The 27,749-nt window shown below is 41.0% G+C and overlaps 5 protein-coding genes across 14 annotated transcripts in view; 4 read left to right on the top strand and 1 right to left on the bottom strand.

The window, feature by feature from the left end:
• Positions 1-10,130: 10,130 nt before the first annotated feature.
• Positions 10,131-12,687, top strand: LOC108601661 (ATPase family AAA domain-containing protein 3A homolog). Its single transcript, XM_017989562.2, has 5 exons — positions 10,131-10,466; positions 10,604-11,078; positions 11,134-11,958; positions 12,031-12,229; positions 12,295-12,687. The coding sequence occupies exons 1-5, from the start codon at positions 10,250-10,252 to the stop codon at positions 12,382-12,384; spliced, it is 1,806 nt and encodes a 601-aa protein (XP_017845051.1). The 5' UTR covers positions 10,131-10,249; the 3' UTR covers positions 12,385-12,687.
• A 2,555-nt stretch (positions 12,688-15,242) lies between these two features.
• LOC108603870 (protein asunder) lies at positions 15,243-17,624 on the top strand. 2 transcript variants are annotated; one of them, XM_017993041.1, is made up of 4 exons: positions 15,243-15,846; positions 15,916-16,945; positions 17,017-17,295; positions 17,365-17,492. In XM_017993041.1, exons 1-4 carry the CDS (start codon positions 15,318-15,320, stop codon positions 17,396-17,398), a joined length of 1,872 nt encoding a protein of 623 aa, XP_017848530.1. In that variant the 5' UTR covers positions 15,243-15,317; the 3' UTR covers positions 17,399-17,492. The 2 variants fall into 2 exon arrangements, with proteins under 2 accessions (XP_017848530.1, XP_017848529.1); XM_017993040.1 differs by having other exon boundaries at positions 15,244-15,846; positions 17,354-17,624.
• On the top strand, positions 17,592-18,561 carry LOC108603871. The gene is made up of 2 exons (XM_017993042.1): positions 17,592-17,720; positions 17,778-18,561. The coding sequence occupies exons 1-2, from the start codon at positions 17,654-17,656 to the stop codon at positions 18,476-18,478; spliced, it is 768 nt and encodes a 255-aa protein (XP_017848531.1). The 5' UTR covers positions 17,592-17,653; the 3' UTR covers positions 18,479-18,561.
• On the bottom strand, positions 18,537-22,623 carry LOC108603869 (nucleolar protein 6). Its single transcript, XM_017993039.2, has 6 exons — positions 22,563-22,623; positions 21,191-22,497; positions 21,021-21,131; positions 19,723-20,960; positions 18,981-19,384; positions 18,537-18,925 (listed from the first exon to the last, which is right to left on the bottom strand). The coding sequence occupies exons 1-6, from the start codon at positions 22,569-22,571 to the stop codon at positions 18,551-18,553; spliced, it is 3,444 nt and encodes a 1,147-aa protein (XP_017848528.1). The 5' UTR covers positions 22,572-22,623; the 3' UTR covers positions 18,537-18,550.
• A 303-nt stretch (positions 22,624-22,926) lies between these two features.
• The window catches only part of LOC108603100 (casein kinase I), a 59,057-nt gene continuing 54,234 nt past the window's right edge, over positions 22,927-27,749 (top strand). For 2 of the 9 annotated variants that reach the window (XM_017991599.2, XM_017991596.2), the window contains exons 1-3: positions 22,930-23,258; positions 23,935-24,601; positions 24,718-24,910. In XM_017991599.2, the coding sequence (XP_017847088.1) occupies positions 24,885-24,910 (26 nt within the window). In that variant the 5' untranslated portion in view covers positions 22,930-23,258; positions 23,935-24,601; positions 24,718-24,884. Of the gene's footprint in view, positions 23,259-23,934; positions 24,602-24,717; positions 24,911-27,749 lie in introns of all 9 variants that reach the window. The other 7 variants (XM_017991601.2, XM_017991600.2, XM_017991603.1 and 4 more) reach the window with 5 other exon arrangements.

Here is a 27,749-nt window from a genome sequence, read left to right as displayed (position 1 = left end):
GGATGATGATAATCGAATTTCAACTGCAATTCCCTTTTCTCTTGCCATCAAGCTACAAAATTGTACTACATTTTTATACACTTTAACATTTTTGTAAAAAATGGAAGTTGTGCAAATGTATGTAACAGGGAGAAGAAGGCGTGGCAGACCCCATAAGTATATTACTCTTGATCAGCTCGAAGCTGAGTCGATATAGCCATGTCCGTTCTTCCTTTCCGTCCGTCTGTATGAGTGCCTGTTTTTCAGCAGACTATTAAAGCTAGAGCAACCAACCAAATTTGGTTGTAGGTGCTCCTATATCCAGGACACTACGCTTTTATTTTATTTTTTTATTTCCTTCCCCCTTCCCCCGCTAATTCGAAAAAAAAACCATATATAAGGCAGTACAAAAACTTAAAAAATCTTAAATAAATCACGAAAATTGCCTAGTCATGTTTTCCACCGATTGTGATTTCAGAATGATCGGATAAATAACTTAGGAATTATTTACATTTCAATTTTCAATATAGACAGCGGGGTGCACGTGCTGACGTTGTGTTGTGTGTTGTGTGTATGCGTTTGTGAGTGCATGCGTGTGTTTGCTGCGATGCCTTAGTCAAAGTGTATCTAAAAGTTGGTGGCGCCCAACTTTAATTTGTTCTCTTGTTTAAAATATAAAAATGTTTGATTTAATTTGGATGCTTATGAAATCCAATTGGCGCGAGGCAGAATGACTTTGACTTGTTTTGTCTTCATTAATTATATTGCGTGTCAATGTTTTGCCGATTCGGTGGAGAATGTGCGTATTGGAATAAATTTTCTTAATTCAGTTGTGTATAACCACTAAGCAAGAAATATATAGAGGCGTCAAACAGCAAAAAAAAAGTGCTATCAACCAAACGGCTGAGCCTGGAACCCCAGAGTAGCCGAACGAAATATCTAGAACCCCAGAGTGCGTTCAGCTGTTTCGAGTTCGAAGCGTTCGTTCGAAAGCAAGCACAACAAGAAACCGGTTTTCAGTCGCAGATCGACCGCGCAACGATTGAGCACAGCCGCGTTTCTACGCGTATAATACACATTTCGGTATTAGGAAGTTGTGCAAATGTATGTGACGGGGAAAAGGAGACGTGGCAGCCCTACATAAAAAATATATTTTCAGCAATACAAGGTAAAGTTAGGTTATTATTAGGCCTGGCAAAAATCCTCTAGGTGAACCCTCCACGAGGGTGCCGGCTGGGCAATGGACACTGCATTGTCCCGGGTTGTTACCGGGTGATCTAGTGTCACTTGCTAGTCTTGGCATTGCAGTGTCTAGCTAAGAAGCGGCGTATAGAGCCATCTGGGACTAGTGACCAGATGACGAACTTCCAACAAAACGGGTGGGCGCAAGCGTCAGCTGCACCAAACGTCGCCTCAACACAACCCCAAGGCAGTCCCCAAAAAGCCCAAGGGTAGGGACGAGAGTCGTACAGAGGTCGGGCAAGCACCGTCTCAAAGTACGAAGAGACCGCGGGTGTCTTATGCCAGTGCCACCAAGTCAGGCAAGGTGGGCATCATGGCCACGGACTACCCAAGCAGACTGCTGGCCAAGGAAGAATTGACCAGTGTAGAGACGATGATGATCAGGGAGTTTAGGAAAGGGTGGAGCACCAGCCTCAATTTCAACTGCATCAGATTCAGACCTGGTCTGATAGTAGTGGAATGCCGGACGACAATACCAGGGACTGGCTGGTAACCGTCGTACCTAAGTTGGCTGCGGTAGAAGGAGTGCAGCTCAAAACCTGTATGGGGGAGCAGAAAGAAAGTTAGACAACTGTTTAACACAGCAAAGAAGAATGAGAGCAGCTGGGATCACTACACTACTCAGCTTACAGCCTACAATAAAGGAATAAGGAAGAGCAAGCGAGCCCACTTACGCAAGTTCTGCACCGACATAGAAAAGACACCACCAGCAGCAAGGGGGTTCAAAGCGATTTCAAACGTAAGAGGCATTCAAGAACTCTGCCTAAAAAAATCAGACGGTACATTCACGGAGAATGAGGAAGAGAAGGCTAGACTTCTACTCCTTACACATTTTCCCATGAGCATAGTACTGAAAGAGTCGTATACACAAATAGAGGGGGAACCAGACTGGACTGCAGCCAGAAGGCCAAACTGGAAAATAGCCTCAGAAATAGTAAAAGATCATAGGATACGGTGGGCAATTAGCACCTTCATGCCATATAAGGCTCCGGGCGTAGACAGGATATCACCGATACATCTACAAAAAGGACTGGAGCTGCTAATGCCGTATCTTATTAGATTATTTAGGGGCAGTATAGCACTAGGGCATATACCTAGTGCCTGGAGAGTAGCCAGAGTTATCTTCCTCCCAAAGGTTGTGAGGGAAGACCCCTTTCAACTCAAATCCTTTCGGCCGATAAGTCTGACCTCTTTCCTACTCAAAACCCTTGAAAAGGTGGTGGACAACTACATGAGGCTTACGTACTTAGTAGACTGTCCATTACATAAGAGCCAACATGCATACAGAGCTGGCAGATATACGGAATCAGCGCTAGTAGAGCTCAAGAGCTCTCTCAATAGGTCAGTGAAGGCTAAAGAGATTGCTTCATGGACATAGAGGGGGCTTTTGACAACACGGCGCATGACGTAGTAGTAAGAGCACTGACCAAAAGAAAGGTAGAGAAAGGACTAGTGATGTGGCTAGAACGCTTACTAGACTCCAGGATAGCAGAGGTGGGTACTTTAACAGTCAGAGCCCAAACTACAAGGGGATGCCCGCAAGGAGGTGTTCTATAACCACTCATGTGGAGCATAGTACTTGACGAGCTTCTTGAAACTCTTACAGACAACGGGTTTGAATGCCAAGGCTATGCCGACGACATTACCATTGTCTGCATGCACATGCCCGTCCACAGCATTGGACGTGTTACTTGGGTTGCCACCACTGCACATCTACATAAAGCAGTGTGCGAAAAGAGCATGTTTTAGAATCCAGGGAAGTGTGCAAGTATGGGAGGAGGGGAACACCTCTACTCTCATAGCACAACTCCCTCAGGACGTAACAGATACCAAATATAGTTTCACTAGATTCTTTAATACTGAAATAAGTAATAAGACAGTGTGGAAAGGCCTATCTAACACCTATAATGTGAAAACACATGCCATTAGGTGGTATACAGATTGGTCACTCACGGAAAATGACGCAGGAGCAGAAGTATGCGGACCCAAATTCAAGTACTACGACTACTACAGGCATTTTCCAAGCGGAAGTACACGCTATAGAAAGATGTGCAGCTTTCAACATGGAAAGAGGCTATATAAACAGTGACATTGCCATCTTCTCGGACAGCCAAGCAGCAATCAAATCACTGATTGCTCACAAGGTAGTCTCAGGACTAGTATGGCAATGTATAGACTCACTCAACAATTTGGGTAGAACCAACAGGGTGGCTATTTACTGGGTCCCGGGCCACGCCGGAATTCCGGGAAATGAAATTGCTGATGTACTAGCCAGGAAGGGAGCAAGCTCTGCTTTCTGGGGACCGGAGCCTTTTTATGGGCTTGGGACAAGTTATGTCAATAGAAGCATAACTCTACAAACTCAGCGGGATAGCGAGATCTGGTGGGAAAAATCGGTAGGAGCCAGACACAGTAAAAGACTGTTGGGCGGACAAATTTTGGTATTTCTGCACAAAATAGGGCTGGACAGGGAACTTTAACTCATCTACCAGTGGGAGGCACAATAGACCTTTTAGGTCGCAGCGCGCTTACTCCAAACAATAATAATAAATAAATAGGTTATTATTATTAAGTTTCCCTAACGAGAACACTCAGATCCCATGAGGCCCATTGTGATGCCAGTTTATCTGTAGGAATAGATGGGGTATGTGGTGGTTGATAAGATGTTTGGAGGAGAGGTGTAGCTGCCTATGGTTATTTCCTGTGGGCTAGTGAGCCCTTGGAACCAGCCGGTGGAGTCCAAAAACTTTGCCAGATTTTCCAACCTTACCTCTGCAAGGTTGCTCAACCCCACGCCTTCTCCTAGAAATCGAAGTCGCCTTCTGTGAAGTGGTTATGCGCAGAGGAGATGTTGGAGACTTTCTTCATCCTCAATGTTCCTGTGGACCGCCTAACTGTTGTGCCATATGGCCGATATGGCAGTGCCCCGTTAAGACTCCCGTCAGCATCCTGATCCTTTTCTTGCTAAAGTGTCTTTAAGGCCTCAGAGCCTAGTACAGCTGACCAGTGTCTGCTTGCCATGCTTCTTTCTTCGCTCTATTCGGTATTCGAAGCAAGAGCTTTAATAGCTGGTTGGCTGTCGATATAGACCCTTAAGCTCCTTGTCGTATCTGTCAAGTTGCTTGTTAGTTTTATCGCTTGTTAGACAGCGCTGATCTCTGCCTGGAACACTGTGCACCAGTCTGGAAGTCGGTAGGAAAGCCAGACATCTAGGACACGGCAGACTCAGATCCTGTGCCTTCCTGCATCTTCGACCCGTCCGTATAGATGAACAGCTCTTCAGTCCTCGTAAAGACTTCGTGCTGCCAGCCTGTTCTTGTTGGATTACAGTTTGGAAGCTGTCGTTCCATTTAATTATCGATAGTCACTTTCTTCCACAACCGTTTGTCCTACCGTGAGCAGGACTGTGCCCGGTACTCCGCAGCTGGAAGAGTCTTAGGGCTCGTAGCCAGGCTGCACTTGTCGCCGCTGTGTACCTGAAGAAAATTCCAATCGGGTTCAAGTCTAATATGGGCTGCTTGAGGAGTAGAACGTATGCATCCAGACAAGCCAGTCTTTGAGCCTATTGGAGGTTTTTGAAATGGGAGTTGGTGTCGGCCACTTCCCACCACACTAACGCTCCATATGTTAGGATGGCCCTAATGACTGCAGTATACATTCAGTGAATGCTGTACGGTTGCAGTCCCCAGCTTCTTTTTACATATGAAGAGGGCCTCCTTTTTTCACACTTTCTTCCAAGTTTCTCCGCCAGGAGTCCAGTATTACTCCAAGGTACTTAGCTTTTCTTGATAGCTTGACCTATGTTCCTCCAAATGTTGGAAGTTTGAAGCTCGGAATCTTGTATTTTCGTGTGAACAGAACGAGTTTGGTTTTCTGTGGGCTGGCCCCCAGTACGTATCGCTCTGCCCAGCGCCGAGATTGGCCGAGTACGTTTTCCATGAGCTCGCTGACTGTAGGCAAGAACTTGCCGGTAACCAGTTGAACTATGTCGTCAGCGTAGGCTGTGGCCCTGCATCCTATGTGCTTTAATCTGATCAGAAGGTCATTTAGATCAAGATTCCACATCAAGTGTGATATTTCTCCTCCTTGTGGGGTGCCCCTTGTGGCCTTTTTCCTTATAGGTGCAGAGTTGGATCATTCTTCAACTAAGCATGTTGCTCAGCCATTAATTGATCATCGGGTGTGAGCTAATGTTGACGAATACTGTCGTTACTGACTCGATCATGACATTTTTGAACGCACCCTCTATGTCTAGAAATGCTGCCAATGCAAAATCCTTTCTATAAAGAGTGTATTTTATTATTTCTACCACTGTAGTCCTTTAGTGAGCAGTGGTTTATCTTTCTCCATTTTTCCGGAATATACCCTGTTGCTAGAAATTCCTTGAAGAGTTCTAAGAGCCATGGTATGAGGTAATTGCTTACCGCTTGTAGAAGGGCAGGTCTTATCAACGACTTGATAGCCCAGATTATCTTCTCTTCAGATATTATTTCATCTATTAGGCGATAGCTATCCGTATTCAACTCATTCATAGGTCACCTGCTGGTGGTGAGGATGTTGGTTGCATAGTTCGTATCATCATCTAGGCAGCCTGGAAAGTGAGTATTTATCATTAGCTGCAGAGACTCTGGGCTGTCCCTTACGAAGCTGCCATCCAGATCGCAGAGAAAACCTGGTTTGGCCGGATCTTTCGCTAGCAATCGTCGAAGTCTGGACGCTTCCGTGGTACTGGATAGGTCCTCGAAAAAGGCAGGCCACGAGTCTCTTTTGGCCTTTCTACATTTCCTTTAAAAATAGCTCTGCTATAGAGTCTTCTCATTCCCTTCCTGATTTGCCCGAGCTCCGGTGTCCACCACTCATTGCGGTTCGACCTTGGTGCTCGGCTAAGAGGGCAGGATTTTTGGATTTTTTTTTTTTTCAATAAGGACAGCGGTGTGCGCTTGCTGACATGTCATACAAATGTCGGCAGCGGCGCTGCTGCTTTGTGTGGATGTAAGAGAGAACGTAACACTTTTTAAGCACCATGGTTGCACTCACAAGCCATTGGTATTGGTAAATACGCGTACACACAACAAGAGGCATGGGAGCATACGTACATCCACAAGACAAGGGACCTCAAAATCTCTCTCCAGCGCCTCTGTTTTTTACGCGCCTTCTCCAATTCACTACCCCAAGTTTGGATAGGTTCTCCTCCACTTGGTTCTTCCATCGGAGGCGTGGTCGTCCACTTCGTCGTCCTTCGTTAGCTTTCGCTTCGAATACTTTTTTCGCTGGAGCTTCTTCGATCATGCCTACGACATGTCCGAGCCAGCGCAAACGTTGTATTGTAATGCGCTGGACAACGTCGATTTCGCCGTACAGCTCGTGGTTCATACGAATGTGAAAGTCGTCCCCACCATGAACTAGTCGGAGATCTTGCGAAGAATTTTCCTCTCCAAAACTCCGAGAGCGGCTGCATTCGTCTGCGACATTACCTATGCTTCTGCGCCATACGAAAGTGTTGTTTTTGTCGATCGAGAGAGGGCTCTGCTACACACTTGCTTACTTATGAGCCCAAAGTAACATCTATTGGCAAGTGTGATTTTTCGCTTGATCTCCAGGCTGACACAATTTTTGGTGTTAACGGCGGAACCAACTAACTTGCCCTCGTCTACCGGCAGACCCACTCTTGCTGACTCCTTTTCGATAGCGGGAAATGCAGCGGTGATATCTCGCTTGCAGCGACCAATCATATTGTAACGAAATCAGCTGGACCCACAGATCAGCTGGGCCGATAAGCTGAGCTTTGTGTGGGATCAGCCGACCACCACTGAAAGCTCTGGCTCTTCTTCGTCCCTGGGCGCTTTAAGCATCTAGCCCTGGGCTTCCTGTCCTGACTCACTCTTGTTTACTTCCTGCATTGGCAGGAACAGACGCTCTTAGAGGTTTAATTACCTACCACTTAAAATCTATTAAATTTGTGATCTTAAGATAACGTGGAATTTAATACAGAAAATCCCTTCGTGTGGTGTGGTTTATTAACAACTGCGCCTAACGTTGGAGGAAATCTAACCCGCTCTCTCGCTCAACCGCTTACCGCCAAACTGACCAAAAGAATGCATCCGCTCGGCCAACAGTCGTGTAGCTTGGCGTCTTGAGCAGAGGACAAAGGACACTAAGATTCCAATCATCGGGCATGCTTTTGTTAGCCATACTTTGCAGAAGAGCTGATGCATGGACCTTATTAGCTCATCGCCCATCCCTGGTCTTAAACAACTCTACTGGCAGTCAATCTGCGACGGCTGCCTTCTTGTTTTTGAGTCGCATTATAGCGACTTGGACCTCGTCATGGCTAGGTGGTGATACGTCCACCTGGTCGTTAATTGCATAGAACGGCAGGGGTGGCACTTTTTAAGCAACATGGTGGCAACCGCAAGACATGGGTGTGAGTACATACGCGCGAACACAATACGAGGCTATGAGCGGCATACACACATCCACTAGACATGAGCAAAGACGAAGGGATGTCTTCAGACATCCTCAAAACAAGGGCAAAGAAAATGTGCGCGCATACAAAATACGATCGGCAGGCATATAAGCATAAGCGAGAGAAAATCTCGCTTGCTGTCTAGCTCTGTCTGCACTGGCAGCGGCGCCGACGCAACTGCAGGTAGCGAAACAGAAGCACACAAACAATTGTATGACCTTTTATTATAATCTCACAAACAGGCGAGGAATGTCTGTTTAACATCCCTCACAATAATTGTAGGCTCCCCATCAGCTAGCCGCGCAATAAGCGTAGGCTGACATCAGTCGCAATTTCGGTTGTGTGTACGGATGTCAATGTAATTTTTTAGGGTGGGTGTATCCATGCCGTTCTCTGGTCTCTGTAGAGTGATGTAGAGAATAAAGCAGCAACCGAGGCAGAACTAAGATGGAAAAACAGAACCAAATGCAAGACGACAAGAACAATGTGCTACTCATGGGACGATAAGCTCTCCAAATTCCTAACATATTATATTTTAAAAAATATAAGCGTACAGGGAACAGTATGGATTCTTCACGCTATCCTACTGCCAAGTCTAAAATAAAAATACGAAAGCAAATAACGATCAGGCAATAAAAGTCGGTCCGCTGTTGCGGTCTTCTGTAAAAAAATATTATTTCTGTCTAATATGAAAACTAAAAGATCGAGATTTTCAGCCTGTGCATTGGGCGATTGTCCCAAGTTTTTAGCGTATAGTCAAATTGTTCATGATCGGCCGATTAGTATTTTAATATCGATAGTCTAAGTTCTAAATCTGTGGTATATTTGGTGACTATTTGTAACGGTCACACTGCTTAGTATTTAAGCAGCTGATAGCGCTAAACTCGAAATTTTTGAATGTTCCGTCAAATGGCAGAGTAGATGCAGCGCTATGCATGCCGTATACCGCAAGACGGCCGATGATACTCTCTCACCGGCGCCCATTATCCGAGATGATTGTGAATCACCACCATGTGAGGATGAGGCATCAGAATCTGGGTGACACCATTAGCGAGATACGCAAGAATTACTGAGGCGCAGCCAGTGCAATAAATGATGGCGCCACTGCCCGAGAATCGCCTGGAGGCCAACGGATGGCCACTTAAATACACGGGACTGGATTACTTTGGACCACTACTTGTGGTAGCCGGTCGCCTTGTCGCCCAGTTAAGGCACAGCGGAGAGACAGCGGCAATAATTTCATCGGGGCCGATTGAGAGGCCAAGAAATTCATGGAAGTCTTCGAACCAGACAGGATTCAAGATGAGCTTGCCACCCGAGGGATTAATGGATACTCAACTGTCCATCGAATCCATCTGAAGGAGGAGCATGGGAGCGAGTGGTGCAGTGCGTGAAGAGAGTGCTACGTCATTCTCTACAGGAGACGACGCCGAGGGAGCACGTACTGCAAAGCTTTTTAATAATTCTCGCCCGCTTACCCACTTGCCGTTAGCAGGGGACCAGGAAGCGGCTCTAGCCCCAAACGACACTAGCGAACGCACCAAATACGCGTGTCACCGAGGGAAAGAAGGCGCATAACACGCATGATGAGGGACCGATTCTGGACGAGATTTGTCCATGAGTATCTGCCTACACTCATGCGGCGCAAGATATGGTGCAGGAGCACCAAGCCGACGCGTGTAGATGTGGTATTCTTCTGCGATCCAGATATGCCGCGCAGAGAATGGCGCATGGGAATCGTTGAGGAGATCTACGCTGGAGCAGATGGAATAGCTCGACGCGTCAGTGTGCATGTGGCTGACAGTAACTGTGGCCGACTAATGGTGCGTCCCGTCTCCAAACTAGCCGTTCTGGATGTAAGTGAAGCGGTTCCTTCATGGTGGAGGGAATGTCGCGGGACGACCGATCAGTATTTTAATATCGATAGGTTAAGTTCTAAAGCTGTGGTATTTTTGGTGACTATTGTGACAATCACACTGCTTAGTATTTAGACAGCTGTAAGCGATAAATTCGATCTTGTTGAATGCTTGCGGGCTTAGAGGGAGTCAGTGCTATAAGCAATAAGTACTAAATTTATATGAAATGTAATAAATAAAATTACAGATAACCAACATCCATAGAGCTCTACATCAAATGACCGATTGCATCTGCTTTGATTTTGGCAATAAGTGCTCGGGTTGCGATCTCAGCACGAAAGTTCACGAAGCCCGACTGGGTCCCAATCACACAGAAATTTTATGCAGCACTGTTTTAATCGATTTGGTCCCACTATGTATTGTATGCTTAGTGCTTCAATTTAGATGTAAAAATCGATAAAGGGGCCATAGTGCTGTGTTCAGTGGAATGGAAAACTATAAAAAACAACCGATATTACAAAGCTGCTATCGATGGCTATTCGATAGTGGAAAACCATCAGTGTCCCATATGTAGACCTCCACCTCTAATCAGAATCACATTCTCCGAGATTCATGTATTTCCTTAAAAGTTTTTCATTGATTTTTATTGTTACAAAATTGTAGTTCCAGTAGGTAACAAAGTTGTCAACTTACGTAACTGAACAAAATGTCGTGGCTACTAGGCAGAAATCGCCAGCAAACTGAAATTGTTGGATCGAATGGCGGTACTGGTACTGATAATGATTCGGAGAGCAAAACTGCAGGCGAACGTACTGGTGACTCCCAACTCACAAAGGCTGAGCGAAAAGCAATGGATGCTTACAGGTTTGATTCAACGGCGCTTGAGCGAGCGGCAGATGCAGCTAAGACCCTGGAACGCTCAAGTAATTTTTCATCACATTGCTCATGTTGCATAACTCATGCACATGTCTTTTTGTATGCATATGTACATGTGTGTGTATATGTGCGAATCTAACAAGCTATGGCATCCATATTATTATTACCACTGGTACTGTTACAGAGCACGCACGTGAGGCATTGGAGCTATCTAAGATGCAGGAGAGCACACGTCAACAGGAGTACCAGTCGAAGGTGAAAGAATATGAAGCTCACATCGAACAGGCTAAAGTAGAACAAAAACGCATCGATCATGAAGAGAGACGCAAGACCCTGATTGAAGAGACGAAGCAGCAACAGCAACGCGCTCAGTACCAAGATCAATTATCACGCAAACGGTATGAGGATCAATTGGTTCAGCAACAGCGTGTTCAGGAGGAGAATCTGCGTAAGCAGGAGGAGAGTGTGCAGCGTCAGGAAACAATGAGGCGTCAGACAATTGAGCACGAGATTGAGATGAAAGAAAAGAATCGCCTAAAATTGCTGGAGCATGAGTTGCGAGCCAAAGCTCGCGTCGATCGTGAAAATCGTGATATCAATCTCGAAAAGATTCGTATTAAGGCGCAGGAGCATCGGACCACTGTACTTGAAGGCATACGGTATGTAGGACGATGAAAAAGTACTTTAATGCTTTAACTAACTCATTTATGGCAGCACTGCAGGTTCGGTGATTGGTGCCGGGGCAGAAGCAATGTTAACTGACTGGGACAAAGTACTAATGGCTGCTGGCGGCTTGTCGCTGCTCGCATTGGGCGTGTATAGTGCCAAAGGTGCTACTGGTGTTGTTTCGCGCTATGTTGAGGCTCGTATTGGAAAGCCGACGCTCGTGGGCGAAACGTCTCGATTTGCATTTCTTGACGCACTTAAGCATCCAATTAACTATTTTAAGCGATTGCGTGCTCGACCCTCAGACGCTCTGCAGGGCGTTGTGTTGAATCCCAAGTTAGAGGAACGTTTGCGAGACATTGCCATTGCGACAAAAAATACCCGTATCAACCGTGGTCTTTATCGCAATGTATTGATGCATGGACCACCTGGCACAGGTAAAACAATGTTCGCAAAAAAACTAGCCGAGCACTCTGGCATGGACTTTGCCATAATGACTGGCGGAGATGTGGCACCAATGGGCAAAGATGGTGTGACTGCCATACACAAGGTGTTTGACTGGTCGCATACTTCACGACGCGGTCTTTTGCTTTTTGTTGACGAGGCCGATGCATTTCTGCGTAAAAGATCGTCGGAAAAGATTTCCGAAGACTTGCGTGCAGCGCTCAATGCATTTTTGTATAGGACATCCGAGCAAAATCCAAAGTTTATGTTGGTGCTAGCATCCAACACTCCTGAGCAGTTCGATTACGCTATTAATGACCGTCTCGACGAAATGGTCGAATTTATGCTACCCGGCCTCGAGGAGCGTGAACGACTCTTGCGATTGTACTTTGACAAATATGTCTTGCAGCCAGCAGCAGCGGGAGCGAAGTAAGTTGAATTAAATAAATTTAAGCAAATGGTAAAATTTAACTGCAAACAACACTAATTTGTATGTCACAGGCGCTTTAAACTTGATACCTTTGACTATGGCAAGATATGCACAAAAATGGCAACTCTATGCGAGGGTATGTCCGGCCGGGAGATATCCAAGTTGGGCGTGTCCTGGCAGGCAGCGGTATATGCATCCGAGGAAGGCTTACTTACCGAAAAGATGGTGGTCGACAGATGCTATGATGCCGCCCAGCAGCATAAGCAAAAGGCAAGTTGTTAATTGTTCGCTGAATGTTAAGAAATGTACAATATTTTTTGCATGTACTCTTAAAGATGGCCTGGTTGTCAGAGCAAGAGCGCGCGGATCATAAGTCGATAACAAAAGTTAAGTTGCCGCTAACGATTACTGCCAATAAACTGTGAGTCCGTGGTGTTGCTGCCAAGTCCGATGGCATGCCTATTTCTGGACAAATGAATCCTTTATGTGTGTGCATGTGTAGTATATATGTCAGAAATAATTATGCATTTACTGTTGTACAAATACAATTAAGTTTTACTTATGAATAATTGTATTGTTACATTGCAGAGCAATGATTTGCAAGTAAAAGCACTATGCGCGTTATTAAAAAAATAATGTGCTTTAAAGCCTTAAGGGTAGAGACAGCAATTTGAGAGATTTATATTAAACTTCTCGCTGGCGCTGCTAAGATTTGAAATAAACTTTCCTGATATAAAATTGATTTTCGTAATTAAGAAAATGTATTGTTGGCTATTAGTTTGGTCTGATTTTAGGTGACGGCAACCAGTTGTTCAAAACAAAGACTCCAAATTGATACCGCTTGGATTGCGATGTTTTACCACTAAGAAAAATCACACACTGTACTATAATATTGCACGTCATTCGAAAGCGATGCAAAAGACGAAACTATTGTATATAAAACAAGTGGACAGACTAAAGTTGGGCGCCACCAACATTTAAATACACTTTGACTAGGGTATCGCAATAAACACACGCATGCACTCACAAATGTATGTACACACAAAACAGCTAAACGCGTCACAGCTCGTTTTCGCTGTAGCGTCAGCAGCGACGCCGCCAGTTGCGTCGCAGAGAGACGTTTGTTATGGCGTCAGCACGTGCTACCGCTGATCTTATATATAAAAATTGAAATGTGAATAATTCCTAAGTGGGCAATTTTGTGATTTATTTCAGATTTTAAAAGATTTTTTTTACTGCCTAATATATCGTTTTTTTTCGATTTGCTGGGGAGGGGGGGGGGGAATAAAAATATAAAATAAAAGCGGAGTGTCTGGATATAGGAGCACCTACATAACAAATTTGGTTGCTATAGCTCTTATAGTTGCTGAGGAAACACGCATTCATACAGACGGACGGACATGGCTATAATGACTCAGCTCGTCGAGCTGATCAAAATATATTATACTTTATGGGTCTGCCCACCGCCTCCCTTCTCGCCTGTTACATACCATTGAGCAAGCTTCATATACCCTTTTTCCATTTTTTTACAAAAATGTCAAAGTATATAATTAGCTGACCCGGTGATTTTTGCCTCGCCCTAATTCGACGCCTTTATATAACCCCAAAGTAATAGTCAAACATTGATAATTAAAATTTCAAATCAATTTATTTTATTTAGTAGAGAACGAAATGATATACTATGTTTTTAGATTTATTTTCCGGCGCAAAAACAATACGGCTTGACAACAAGCGAACAAGCTATGTACAGCCATCTGGCCGTGCGTGTACAGGGAAATTCTAAATTATTTGATTGATTTATTGATTGTCATCGCAAATGCCAATCGAACGAGGAGCTGAATTGGAATGGAAGATCAGTTGGAATAATCGGAATTCGTGGTATAAGGACTACCGCTCCTTTAAATTTTCCCTTGATGATCGTTGCCCGAATCACGTCATTCATCAGTTTCTTGACGGAGAACCACGTACCGTTGCAGAATTTCGGATGAATGAGCCGGGGGCTTTCAATCGAAACTTCAGTGTATTGCAGTGCTGACAGATAATGAACCGATAACAACGCGGTTATGGTATTTGCTAGGACATTGGGAAATTGTATGCAAATGCAGCGCGATTCAAGTCTGTTCTTATATTTTGTACTCTTTGTGTAACGAGAATCCGTGCTACATGGGCTCGTCTCGATTCATTACTTTCCGTACATTCCTTTTCTGTTTGACTTTCATGGACATTCCGACTATATTGCACTACGTGTACGTCGTCCAATGTTTGGTCGTCTAATTGCAAGCATTATTCCTATAAATTAACTTTTACTCACTCTGGAAGATTAAAAAAAAAATTAATAAGTCTGGGCGTCTGATCTAACTTCGACAGATTGAAACAAATAAAACTGGGGCGCTCCGTTTTTACTTTGACATGTGTATGTCTGTATATGTCGACACAGTACTGTTTTTGTAAATTAATTTAGTATAATAATTTAATTATCTGTTTTTTACTATTACCCAGCTAGTTCTTAATTTCTAAGACGTTTCGCTTTCTCGATCTCCCTTTTTTGTTTTTCTTATCTCTATAATTTTTGGACGGCGAATGAATTGGTAAATAGTTTTAGTCGGAATCACTAAACACATCGCTTTTAATTTTTTTTATGTATAGCGCATCTCAAAAGTCCTTTAACGTGTCTTGCGATTAATTTATTCTTATTTTTTCAAACAAATAAAATTATCAGAGGTGAAGTTCCGCTGTGGCAATGCTCCAATTGAAGCGCTAAAAGCATAAGCATAGGTTTTTTATAACATTATTTATTTTTCTGTCTTTTTCAAAAAAAAAACAATGAATTATTTGATTATTATTGAATTATTATAATATGGTTTTGCAATTTAATACTGTTTTTCTTTATTTTGTAGATGTTCAAATGATCATACATTTTGGTTGTGTTATTTTCAGTCTTAATTATTATTCCGTTAAACTATGACCGTTAAAAATAACATCGATGCATCGCTGAACGTAGTCATCGATAAAAACATATGGTTGCAATCTAAACGTCAAACGAGAAGGTACGACTTGAAAAAAAGCTTTTCCATATAGTGGATAAACGCAGGTAGACTATCGATATATTGATAGTGCCATCGATAGTGCCCTTCGCGAAACTTTATTTAACATTCAATTATTTATTTGCCGTGTCGATGTGAACAGCTGACAATAATCGATACTGTACCCATCACTGATTAAATGACTTGAAAAAATATTTTACTTATTTTAATTATATGATTAATTGTACCATCCCTAACTATTAATAAACAAATCCAAAATAGGACCACTTGACTTTGGTGTTTTTCGTCTGTGCACCGAATTTGCTAACATTAATATGTTCGAGCTAAACCAAAAGACTCTTTTTGTATTAGACCACACTCGCTACTTTAGTATATCTAGCGAACAATACATCTCAATGGATTATTTAAAAGGAAAACCGGTGATGGAAGTACAAGCGTGTAGCGGTGTCTCAGTGGGTGGCACACAACTTAGCAAAAGCTTGTGGACCAGCGCTGTTGAGTCCTCGATAGAGTACTGCCGCATTGTCTGGGACTTGTTCCCCGGCAAGAAGCATGTGCGTTTCATTGTCTCGGATACTGCAGCCCACATAGTGAACACCTGGAGTTCGAGTACACAGAATATGTCTCATGTGTTGAATGCTATGATGATGGTCAGTGTGCCAACGCGCAGCATACCTCAATCATCCGACTATTCAGTCATTCATGGTCTACGAGCTGCAATCGAAGCTCTTGCTGAGCCCACGGATGACCAACTGCAGGCGGCTAAGCTTGGGTGCCAGAAAATACCCAACGAGGGTCGTGTCATATGTATCACCTCGGCACGGGATAATACGAGTATGAAAAGTAAGTAAAATAATTCGGTCACAAGTTCATTTTATAGAATTTCTTCTTTTATTTCACTAAAATAAATAGGCTTGGAGGACATTTTCAATACGGTTTTGTTGCAGCAAAATGCTCTGTCTGCAGCTCCATCTAACAAGGGCCTAATCATCGATCATTGCCATCTAGTGATACTAAACATTGTACCACTTGGAGTAGAATCGTTAGTGAGTAACCGAACCCTAATAGGTGTTTCGCCACTGCTGGATGTGGAAATACACACAGTCAGTGCTCCAGATATTCCAGATAAGCTGCTACATTTAATTATGGGTCACTACGATTTAGCTAGCACTACTGTAACGAACATACCTATGAAAGAGGAACAAAATGCAAACTCAAGTGCAAATTATGATGTCGAAATTTTGCATGAAAGGTGCGCGCACACTATGGTCTGCGGACCGGATTTCACCTTACCTACCAGCATCAAGCCTGGTACTGCATACGAGACGGTTACACTAAAATGGTGTACACCTCGTGGGTGTAGTTCAGCTGATTTGCAACCGTGCATAGGACAGTATAATGTAACGCCAGTCGATGTAACGTCCCGACCAAGCTCATGTCTGATTAACTTTTTACTCAATGGTCGCTCTGTGCTGTTAGAGGTGCCTCGAAAGGCGGGCGTCAGAACGACTAGTCATATGCTCTCCGCTCGAGGAGGAGAGATCTTTGTACATTCACTGTGCATTGCGCGCTCAGCAGTTGACGAGGCACCTGCCATCAGCGATGGACCCGGTGGACGGATATCCGATTATCGTATACCTGAAATGGCGCAGCTGCTGAAAATATCACGGATGGTGCCGCAAAAGGTTAAGCCAAAAGGGAGAACCTCATCAGGTGAACACCTGTGGCGTCGCTTGCCAAGATACTTTCCGCGCACCTCCAATGTCACAGTTTTGTTTAATTTGCAACGACAGCTGAGCTGGCTCCCCCATTTTCTTCACTTATTGGTTAAAGAGGACATGGATAAACAGGACGAAGTGCGCTGCCAGCAGCAAATACATGAACTATATAAAAGTGCCTCACGCGGTGACATGTTGCTTTTTGGAAACACAAGTAGCAACCGGTAGGTAAACATTACATGAAAATCATAAATGTTAAAAATAAAAATATCCATTCTTTACGATTTCGTTGCAGCTCGAAGGCGGGGAAGTCCAAGGAACAATATCGTTTATTTTACAGAGAATTGGAGCAACTAATGCTACTTAATGCTCATACACAACATCACAAAAATCTGCTGGAGAGTCTGCTAAGTTTACGATCGGCTTATGGAGATGCTGGTAGCAAAATTGAAACAGGAGCTGTTAATATGCGTTCATTTGCCGAATCGCCGCTGTCTCCCGAACGCTTAGAGCCCAGCAGTAGCTCCAGCCTCTTAAGAGGCAGCAAGAGACGCATGTCTACCTCAGGACAGCGGTAAGTACTAAAAAGCTACAAAAGTAAACAATCACCCTTTATCCCGTAAATGATTTAGTTCACTTCTAGAAATTGTCAGCTCCGCGGATCGGCAATCGTGTAAGCGCTTAGAGTTCTCTGGACGCTTGTGCACACCATTGGCACAAACAGCCCAATTGTATTCTGATATTGGTAATAGGGAGAAGGAAAGCTCAAGCTCCTGTATGAGCACAACTATTTTAAAAGAGGAATCGATACGTAGTTAAATAGGAAAACTAATGTTACTTTTATTATTTGACATTTGTAATTTTTAGTGTCACTTTATTTTAGAATCGATAGAAACAAATAAAATAAAATTCTCAGTTTACGTTACACAATTATGGCAAATATTTCTACAGTCAAGAAGATATTGCAAGTATCTGAGGAGGCTGCTCCAGCCGTGCAGAGTAAGACTATGCATATTGAGTATTATTTGACTATTGCGTAACGAGATATATTTTTAGTGCCGATTGTTATTGGTAATGATATATTTGTGTTAACACAACAGGACATACGTCGCATCGAAGACATACGCTTAATGAGTTACAATCGCATAACTCAAAATAATACACTGGGACCCTCACACTATTTTCTTGATCATAATTTGATGTCAGAGGGTCAATGCTGCACTCTCCAGGATTTAATTTCCCACTGTCAAAAACAAAAAGCAAATGCATCGCAGGCTGAAGAAATACAGACGACCTGCCCCCAATTGCCATATTCCTCGTCTGCGTCACCGCTTCGCTATAGTTGCTCTACTTCAACAAGTGACCTGCAGAGGTTCGTCTTGAAGCATTACAAAGGCAACCAGTGTTTCACAAAATTGAAGCCTTGTCACATAGCTTGTCAGACGAGCTCTGCATGCGTATCCAAAATACTGGGAATGAAGACTGCAAGTAAAAGTTCAACCGAATGCAACCCCATAGCTACCCGCATCGTTAGCCTATCGGCTGATTCTCCACGGAAGCGTAAATATAAACATATGTCTCCGACGACGACAGCGCTTCAGTTTGATGAACAGAATACAAGATACAGTGATCACACTATGAATATAAATATGGAGGACTTTAGTAATGAGCAGGAAGAGCTTGAATGTGACAAAGAACGTATGCGCAAGCAGCGAATATCTTTACAAAGCAACATTGGGCAGTGCAAGCATCAATAACCATAAACAAAACAGCCCAACTAAAACAAAAATGTTTTTATTAATTGATTTGCATTTATTCAAAAGAACACCTTAAAAAATTCCTTTTTGTGCTTTTGTTGATTTACTACACAATAACACACCCATTTTTTTTTTTTTCGATGGTACGTCAGATTTGATTATTTGTTTGCTTTGGCTGAAATAGCGCTTGTGATGCCTGTTCTCAAGCGCTAGTTCTTCTAATGTGCAGACACGGAGATAGAAATCCTTAAGCAGTAGCTTAAAGTCCTCCAACAACGTTTCCCTTTTCACTTGAACTTGTTTAGTGTCAGTAAAGGGTACACAAGCATGCAGCTCGTTGACCTTAAAAACTTTAGGAGCAAAATCAGTCACAGGACGCCAGACAATAGCCAGTTCTTTGCCACCGTGTGGATTGTAAAAAAAGGCCGCATAATCCGAATAGGCAGACTGCTCAAAACGAGATTTAAATGGATTACAACTTATTTATTTGGAATGAACTTACCCTTAATTTTTTTACAATCTGCGATAGTTGATAACAGTTCGCAAGCGGTAGTCGGAAATTGCGCTGACTGTTAGATAGAAATGGCGAACCATGCTCATAACATAACGTGCTTGACAACATTTCTGGCTTAAGCTGAATAACCAAGTCGTACCCATCATTGGATGCTTTGAACAGTTGTGCTGGACGCACAAATCCAATTGCATCCGAATATAGACTGCTTTCGATGAGTTTTAGCGCGTGTGCAGCTAGCAGAGTAATGCGACCCAAAACTGATTTGTTAGGCCAATTATCGTTCGTCCACAAGTGTCCGGCATGATGCTGATCGTAGGCAGTTACCACACACAGCGATGGATAACTCTGGCGGTCGTTACAGAAATCAATCTCCAAGTCAGCCATATGTTGATCTATAACAATCAGGGAAAAATTATATTATTAATAATTAGTTTTGTTTTAATATTCGATTGCGATTGCCAAGTTCTATACTGTGATCAACATTGCAATATATTTCATAAATTTTTACACTGGTAAAAAAATTTTGTTTCTCTATGAGACCCTGTAATTGCAATTCATATTTTTTTAAACAGCTCTGCTGCAAACGCACTTAAGCACTTCTACCTGAAAATATTGCTTTGTTGAGTTATCTACCGGGCAGTGCTCCAATATTTCAAGGATATAATAGATTTTGAATTTATGAATAGATTTGTTGGGTGCTGGATTCCAGTTTAAAAAGCTACACACTTACCAGGCCAATTATTATCAAAGTTCAGTAAAAATAGTTCGCTCTTCCAATTGCTGTAGGAGAGCAGGTGGAGGAAGCGTACGAAACCAGTTTGGGGCGAGACAGTTGTGTGAGGTATCTGCCCCTGCAAATATAGGTAGGCCACGAGAAGCTCTGTTGCCATTGGCGGCCATAGACCATCGTCCAATAATTGAGATGCTAGCCAGCGCTTGGCAATGAGAACAGTGGGTCCATAAGCGCCATGTTTTTGATGCAATGCATGGAGTGCTCCATTCACTCTGGGAAGCACGTAGTGGCGACGCATGAGCTCACGACTTTCTTGGTTGTTAACATGTTTAGGAATGCCATGCTCTGTCTGAAGTTGCTTGAGCAGAGTCAGCTCCTTACTGTGCGCAAGTTCAAGCAGATAACAGTAGCCTTGTTTAACCACCATTAGGCCCTCATTGCATAGCTGACAATGCAGATGCTGCGCTTTCAGCTGTTGGCCGATTTTAATCAGTAAGGCGGTTTTTAGGGCGCGCAGAGCACCAAGCTCATTAGGCCACTTTCCGCTGGAGCTCAGCTGAATGATGGCGTGATGCACATGGATAGCATGCAAGTGTTTACCAATGGGGCGTGATTGTGGCAATATTGGCTGCGGCTCACAGTACCGGAAAGCGGCTGAGATGCCAGATATTGAGACTATATCTAGAGGTAGACCCTTCAAGCTATACAATTGGCGGGATAAGGCATCAAAGCAGTGGATTAAGTGCGGTGTCAATGCCTCAGCGTCTGTATTCTGCTGCACCTCTAGTTTTGTTTGTACCTTATCCAACTTAAATGAAGGCGTTAGCTTAAATACAATGTCCAATTCGCCAGCTATGTAATAAACGTTTTTTGGCTCAACTTGCAGATGATTCTCAAGCAACCACATTACAATCTGGCGCACTATTAAACGTTTTTGACTAGGTGAATCAGTAGCTGAGGCCCACACTACAGCTTCAGTTATGCTACCGTCTTGAAAACGACGTAAGCTGGATTTTTCGCCCCAGAACTTTCTAAATTCAGTCACAGCATGTTTATCTTCGTTGGCTGCTGGTCCCTTGTCTAGAACTTCGTAAGCATGGTTTGGATCAAGCATAAGTGCCAAAATTATACTACATCCAATCACTGGAGCCTTGGTATACACTGGCCAAGCGCTTGAAGGTACCTCAAGTGGCATAATGGAGCGCACTCGTTTTCCAAGCCCCTTTTTAAGTATCCTTATGAAAAGAGCACAAATGTATAGATATATATATCATTCAGATTCATGACAAACTTACTCAGTGAGCAACTTCAGTAGTTGAGGATAGGCATAACCTGCATAATCATACATAGTTTGTGGCTGCGTATGGAGCTGTAACAACTGTGCCACACAATCATGATCTGTGATTCTTTAAGGAATAAGCAATGGATAACAATCTGTGTATGTACTTCGGTTAGCTCTACTTACTTAAGTATGTGGTCCGTGCGTGTGTAAAGTGGTATTTTCTGCATGAAAATATGTGTAAAACTATTTATCTTCACATCGTTCAGTAAATCTACAGTTAGCTTAGCTTCACCACGAACAGCTTCATATATAGCAATAGAAAGATTTGCACACAAGTTGTAATAGCCGGTGACATCCATGAAGCAAACATCAAAGTAGGTTCTTAGGGTAGTCAAAGGATGAGGCTGCTGCGGACATAATGAGATACCCTGTGTCCAGTCGCTGCTGGCCAACTGGTTCCAAACTGTACGTGCTACCTGATAGCTACTGCTGGTCTTATTAAGCAAGCGTTCTTTATTTAAATACACAATGTAGGAAGCTAGGATGTGGGCGCTAAACCCGCTAAAACCGACATCCAGTTGTCTTTGACGCAGCCATATCTTAAGCAGTATCAATCCTTCTTGGAAGTTCGGACGGTCTTTGAACAATTCGCTTAACATCTTTTGGGTTTCTGTTTGTGTAAGATCGAAGAGCACACTACTATTATAGTGCTGAGTAGAGGGCAGGCAGTCATTTTCATTCAACTTGCCGCCAAACACAGAGGGTCTAATATTGTTGTTCCAAGGAACAAAGCGGTTCAGTTTATATACTTGCAGCGGTGCCGTTATAAAGAGACGTATTAGCAACCGCTTGCCAAATTTGTTGTCTGGAGTCAGCTCAATTATTGGCTTTAGCGGATTATTTGCATAGTAATTGTAACAGAAGTGTGCATCCATGTAAATGGGCAGCTCTTTTAGTTTGCTGGCCACCGAAGCTAGATAAAGAGCTCGCTTCTGATCATGTACTAAGTTAAGACAATCATCTTTTTGAAAGCATTCAGGTGGCATTTCCAACGCGACGTCTAACACAATTTTGGGTCCTATTAATGTGTTGGTGGACGCAGCGCCCATTAATACAGGTGGCTTTCTGGGCGTCAAGAATTGAAAGTTTAACGGCTTCTTACACAAGTGCAGCGGTACCTCCATTTGGCATGTATCCAAAAGCCCGCTTTCAAGTTTTTGTACCGCGGTTTTGAACGTCTCTAACCAGGCTTCAATATAGTTAGTGTATTTCGGCTTTAGACTAACTTCGCTCAACATTTCTTTAACCTGTAGCCTGAATAAATTTGAGTGAAAGAGGTTGCGTGTTTCATTAAGCTCTTTAATCTCCTCCACTGTTGGCGGTTTCACTTTTGACGTATTGTTTTTTAACTTTTTGGTTTGTTTTGTTTGAAGTCCATCATTATTTTTGTTGGCCAAGAAGCCTAGCTCTGTCTCATCGCTTTTACAAGCCTGTAAGTTGATTAGTATTTTTGTTTCATATGAAAACTATTTTCTAGTTATTTATGTTTACTTACTGGAATCATATTTTCTGGTTTTGTAAATATTAGATGTTTGTAAATCAAAAATTCGCTTAGATCGGCACAAGCACGTGTTTAATATTTATTGGTATTGTGGCAAAAATAGTCTGTTTTTGTAATATTTAGTATTTTTCCACATATAGTAAAATATTAAATTTGTTTTATCGTACTGTTACATAATGTATATATAGTATATATATGTACATTTAATACAAAATAAAATAATTTTCAACAAACATATGTATATGTATGTATGTATATACTTTTGGCTATGTACGTAAGGATGTACCTCAGGATTTGTACGTATGTAGAATGTGTTGGTATTTTTGCTAGATATTCCCTTGGTCACTCTGTAACTCATGGCAGGGGGAAAATCGCTCCACTTTTCTCGTGCATACATCGATTTGGAAAAGAAATTTGTCGCAAATTGCAATAATAATTTAATCGCGTTAATTTTACATTTGCAAATATAATATTGGTTACAATCAACCAATGTTCCCATTTAATGTGCAAGTGAAGCATACCGCTTTAATACGCTTGCATATGTATGTATGTACATACACCAACTGTTAAAATCGGCAGATGGATATTGCGATTGTGTGTGTTCATGTGAATAATTGTGATAGTGTGCATTGAAAAATGAGGCGTAGGTGATGAAAATTGTCGGGAGGATGCCATTTGCTGAAGTTAGAAGTAAGTCCAACTAAGGTGATATTAAAACAAACAAAATTGTAACACAAAATCATTGGCCAGTGACGCGTTGGCAATGAGAATAATTGTCTAATGCGGGGAAAATTGGTTGCACCCTGTTTCGTAGTCATAGGTGTTGTAAAAAATTATATTTTGCGTGCCTGAAATAAAAAATAAAATCACGTACAATTTAAGATGTTGACCTTGTTTAAAAGAAAAGTTATAACATAATTTTATTTTGCATTACGTGCGTGGTGGTCCTCACTATATAATCATACGGCCTAATTTGTAGAAAACTACATGTTTGTACACTTAGTGCTTTCTGTGTTTCGTGTGGGATTGAAAATGCATTTATTTGCTGCAATGTATTATATTTTAAAACTAAATTTTATTAAGTACATGCATAGTGGGACTTTGAATTTATGGCTCGGTCAATAGGTAAATGAAAATCAATCATGTTACTGGCTCTTTACTAGTGTGACCGTTTTAATGCAAATAAAATATACCACAAAATACTACTTTGCTCCCAAATTTGTCAATTACTCTAAGGCCAAAGTTTTTGTTAAATATGGAAGTTGTATTCGGAAACAACTGATTTAAAAAAGATATACATAACATTTAAAAAACATATACAATACATCTAGTTGCAATGCTTAATTTTTGGTTTTATTTTTTACAGCCCACTTATTACATGCAAACGTGGTCTGCAGGCAAAACAGACGCAAAAGTAAAAAAATTCCTACAGTTAGTGCGTGTTCCCTTCCATAAGCCGGCTTATTAAATCTGACTTCTATAAAACTTGTTCTTCTAAAGCAACATTGTTTGCAGCTCCGCCTAACCTTTGCAAAATACGTCAACGAGACAACAAAATTATAGGGATTTGTGGGGAAAATGTGCAAATGTGTGTTTGTTAAATTGTTTAGCCAAAATTATTTGTTTACCTAGTATAACAAAAACTATCTTTATCTGGATTCATCCAACAGCAAAAGCAACAGCAATAACGAAAATATTTTGAAGCACCAAATAGGCATCCACAGCAAACACACACAAGTTGAGATACAGAGATACAAAATTTAACATAACTCAAATCTGAATACAACAATAAAAAAACAAGGAAAAATAACCTAATTAATTGTAACAAAGGAAATGCTCAAGTGAAACAGATATATTAATGTCATCTACAGCAACAGCTGCTCAGAAAACTCAGACAAAAGAAGAAAAATAAAATTAGAAACAGATATATTCACAACAGTAAGATAACAAGTCGGTTAAAAAAAAGCGTGGAAAAGCTCTTGTGCTTACTACATATGCATTGGACGCTAGCGCGACATGCATGCACGTTATAAGTAAGTCTTCGGGCGTGTGTATGTATGTATGTTAATGAGTGTGCATGCTCACAATACAATAGATGTGTAAACAAAATATTTAATGTAACATTCATCGCCCAACTCAACATTTTTAGACGAATATCACATTTTGCACTGGACGTTTTAAAGCGATCTAAATAAGACAAACTTCAGTTTATTATCAAAATTCTGTAATAAGTGATTGCATTTTAAGAAAAAACTGCCGATCAACAAACTTGCACATTCGGGAAGAATACACAAGAGCCGATATTAATACAACGAGATGCAGCGTCGCGAACGTCAGACAAGGTAAGTTTTCCAATGAACACTTAATTCTAAATGTCTCTACGACCAATATTGCATATCATATAGTCCTGAGAATATTATTAGTAATATACAACATTTTTTATTTTTATTGCAAAAAGGAATTGTGTAAGAAAGATCTCCAACCCCTTAAAGTACACTGCCATAGAATGCACTAGAATAGGAACAAGCATATTGAAACTTTGAGTTCAATTTGTTGGGCTACAAACAATTTGTTGAATAAATTATACGAATAATAATAATAATTTCAAACTGTTCATACCAACAATTTATGGTAACATAGATGGTCTGATTGCAAGGCATTACAGATTAATTGAAATAAACTCGGTTTCATGCGTTGGACTATGGTCCGAAAGTCGATTTTTTTTTTTGGCATAAAGTCTACTAATAAAGCTAGGGACTTGAAATTTGTCATGAACTTTATTTTAAGAATTTTAAATTTGATTTTTTTTTTTAATTTTTATTGTTGGAACCTTTATTTAGAATATTTTAGAATTTTGTAAAAATTCAATTTTAAAATTTTTTTTGTTTGCCTGACGCCAAGTCACAGCACACATAGTACTAATTTCAACAATTTTCGATTAAAAATTCACCTGCAACATGTGAGTTTTTCTCTAAAAGGGGGAATAACGGGGACAAACTATTACTGCGCGGTCAAATACGATACTTATAAGAACAAACGTACGTTATTAGTTTTTCTCAGCTTGTTAGTTACACTCTACGAAAAGTAGAGAACGAATTTAAGTTTTTTACACAAATCCACATAAGCAATACACACATACACAACTAAAAAACTAGGACTACACATAAAAATACTATTTAAAATAGATAATACATACCTTTTTTCATTTAACATTGTTAAATTACTTAATTGACGCAAAAAATATTTAATTGATACCAAAAATCTAACAAATGAAGAAATAATTTTTTTTTTGTTTTAAGCATCTGATTGATTGCTGACTTTTAAGAGCTCACAAAATAATTAACATAAAACTATAAATTTTTGTAAAATGCCATGTATTTACTTTAAGATTGCTTCAGAAAAAAGTCTAAATTCTTACATTGAAATTTCGACTTTATGCCAAAAGAATCGACTTTGGGACCATAGTGCGTTGTGAGTAAAATTTAATTTTGTCTGTAATTTTGAAACAAATTTAAATCTACCTTTTGATGACTCCATCAACAGCGACGACTCTATGGCACGTCTGCAAGCGCACCTCGCTGTCTATATTGAAAATTTAAATGTAAATAATGCTTAAGTGGCATCGGTCCTAAACATGACAAAGCGTATATGTGATTTATTTTTTATTTTTAAATATTTTAATTGCTTTACATTGTGAGTGTGATCCGTTTTTTTTCGATTTGCGGGGGTGGGGAGGAAATAAAAAAATAAAATAAAAGCGTTTTTGGAGCACCCACATACAAAATTTGGTTGCTCTAGCTCTTATAGTTGCTGAGAAACAGTCGCTCATACATATAGAAGGACAGGGCTATATCGACTCAGTTTGTCTTGCTGATGAAGAATATATGTATATTAATTATGGGTCTACCACGCCTCATTCTTCCTGTTATATACATTTGCACAACTTCATAATACTCTTTTCCATTTTTACAAATATGTCAAAGTGCATAAACAATTTTTTTTTTTGAAAGCGCTGGGTTACTTTAGTAAACACAAAATGAGTTGTATTTACTTCCTATCCTAATTATTCAATAAAATTGTATTTTAACTTTTGTACGTTTCGATAATTGTTTGAGTTTTCGATAGCTTTTAGACTTATCCATAACAGTTGGACTATTCGTATCGATTTGTTAATAAATTTTAGACCACAGATCAGCAAGAGCGCACCCACCCTAAAAATGATAATGTTATTAACATGATGGCATCCACACACATAATCAAAATTGTGGCTGATGCCAGCCTACGCTTATTGCGTCTTCTGTTTCGCTACTTGTCGCTTCGGTGCCGCTGCTATTGCAGAGAAAGCGAGATAGCAAGCGTGATTATTTCTCGCTTATGCTTATGCCAGCCGAATGCATTTTGTATTCTTAGTGCCAATAGAATTACGTAGATGAGTAACACCATACGCTTTTTTTGCACACAATTTTTTCGTGCTGGCTTTTCAACTGGCTTCTCTTAAAGCTTGTTCAAAAGCCAGTAAGAGAAAGCTCTAGAGCCACTCGCTATCTTGTATGCATACAGCGATAGCCGCCGACTGTTTATGTGTACAAGTATTCTTATGCATTGTAATTTTAAACATGTCTTTGTTTTCTAAAGCTCATTGACAAAATATACCCTTCACCTTATAAGTTCCAAGTTCATTTTGGAAAGCGAGAGTTTTTTTTTTTTTAAAAAAGCTAATATTTTGTATAATAATATATTTGATACTAATGAACGGTAATACACTTATTTAATGATACATAATATATTTTATACATGACATCACATTGGAATATTAGGATATTAACCGTGCGACGTGTGACAAATATGCGAAGACAGCGAATTGTATGTGCATACATGTCGTGTCTCAAGAAGGCCAATTTCGCGATTGAACTGATTGAATATATCTAATATTTATTTATATGTATGTATTTTGTTTTAGATTTTATGTATAATACATATAATATATTAATATTTAATTTCTTAGAAATAACTGTAAATAGATATATATATATAAATATATATTTATATAAACTATTTTTATTTTTTAGCATTCAAGACTTGAAAATGTAAACAAGCTGAAATCGAAACAAGCAAACACATAGACATGCACATGTATACAAATACAGTGAAATACATGTTTGAGATCAGCTGTTTCTGCTA

The sequence above is a fragment of the Drosophila busckii genome, chromosome 2R, assembly GCF_011750605.1.
Source record: "Drosophila busckii strain San Diego stock center, stock number 13000-0081.31 chromosome 2R, ASM1175060v1, whole genome shotgun sequence".
NCBI lineage: Eukaryota > Metazoa > Arthropoda > Insecta > Diptera > Drosophilidae > Drosophila > Drosophila busckii.
This window is presented reverse-complemented; position numbering and strand designations above follow the sequence as displayed.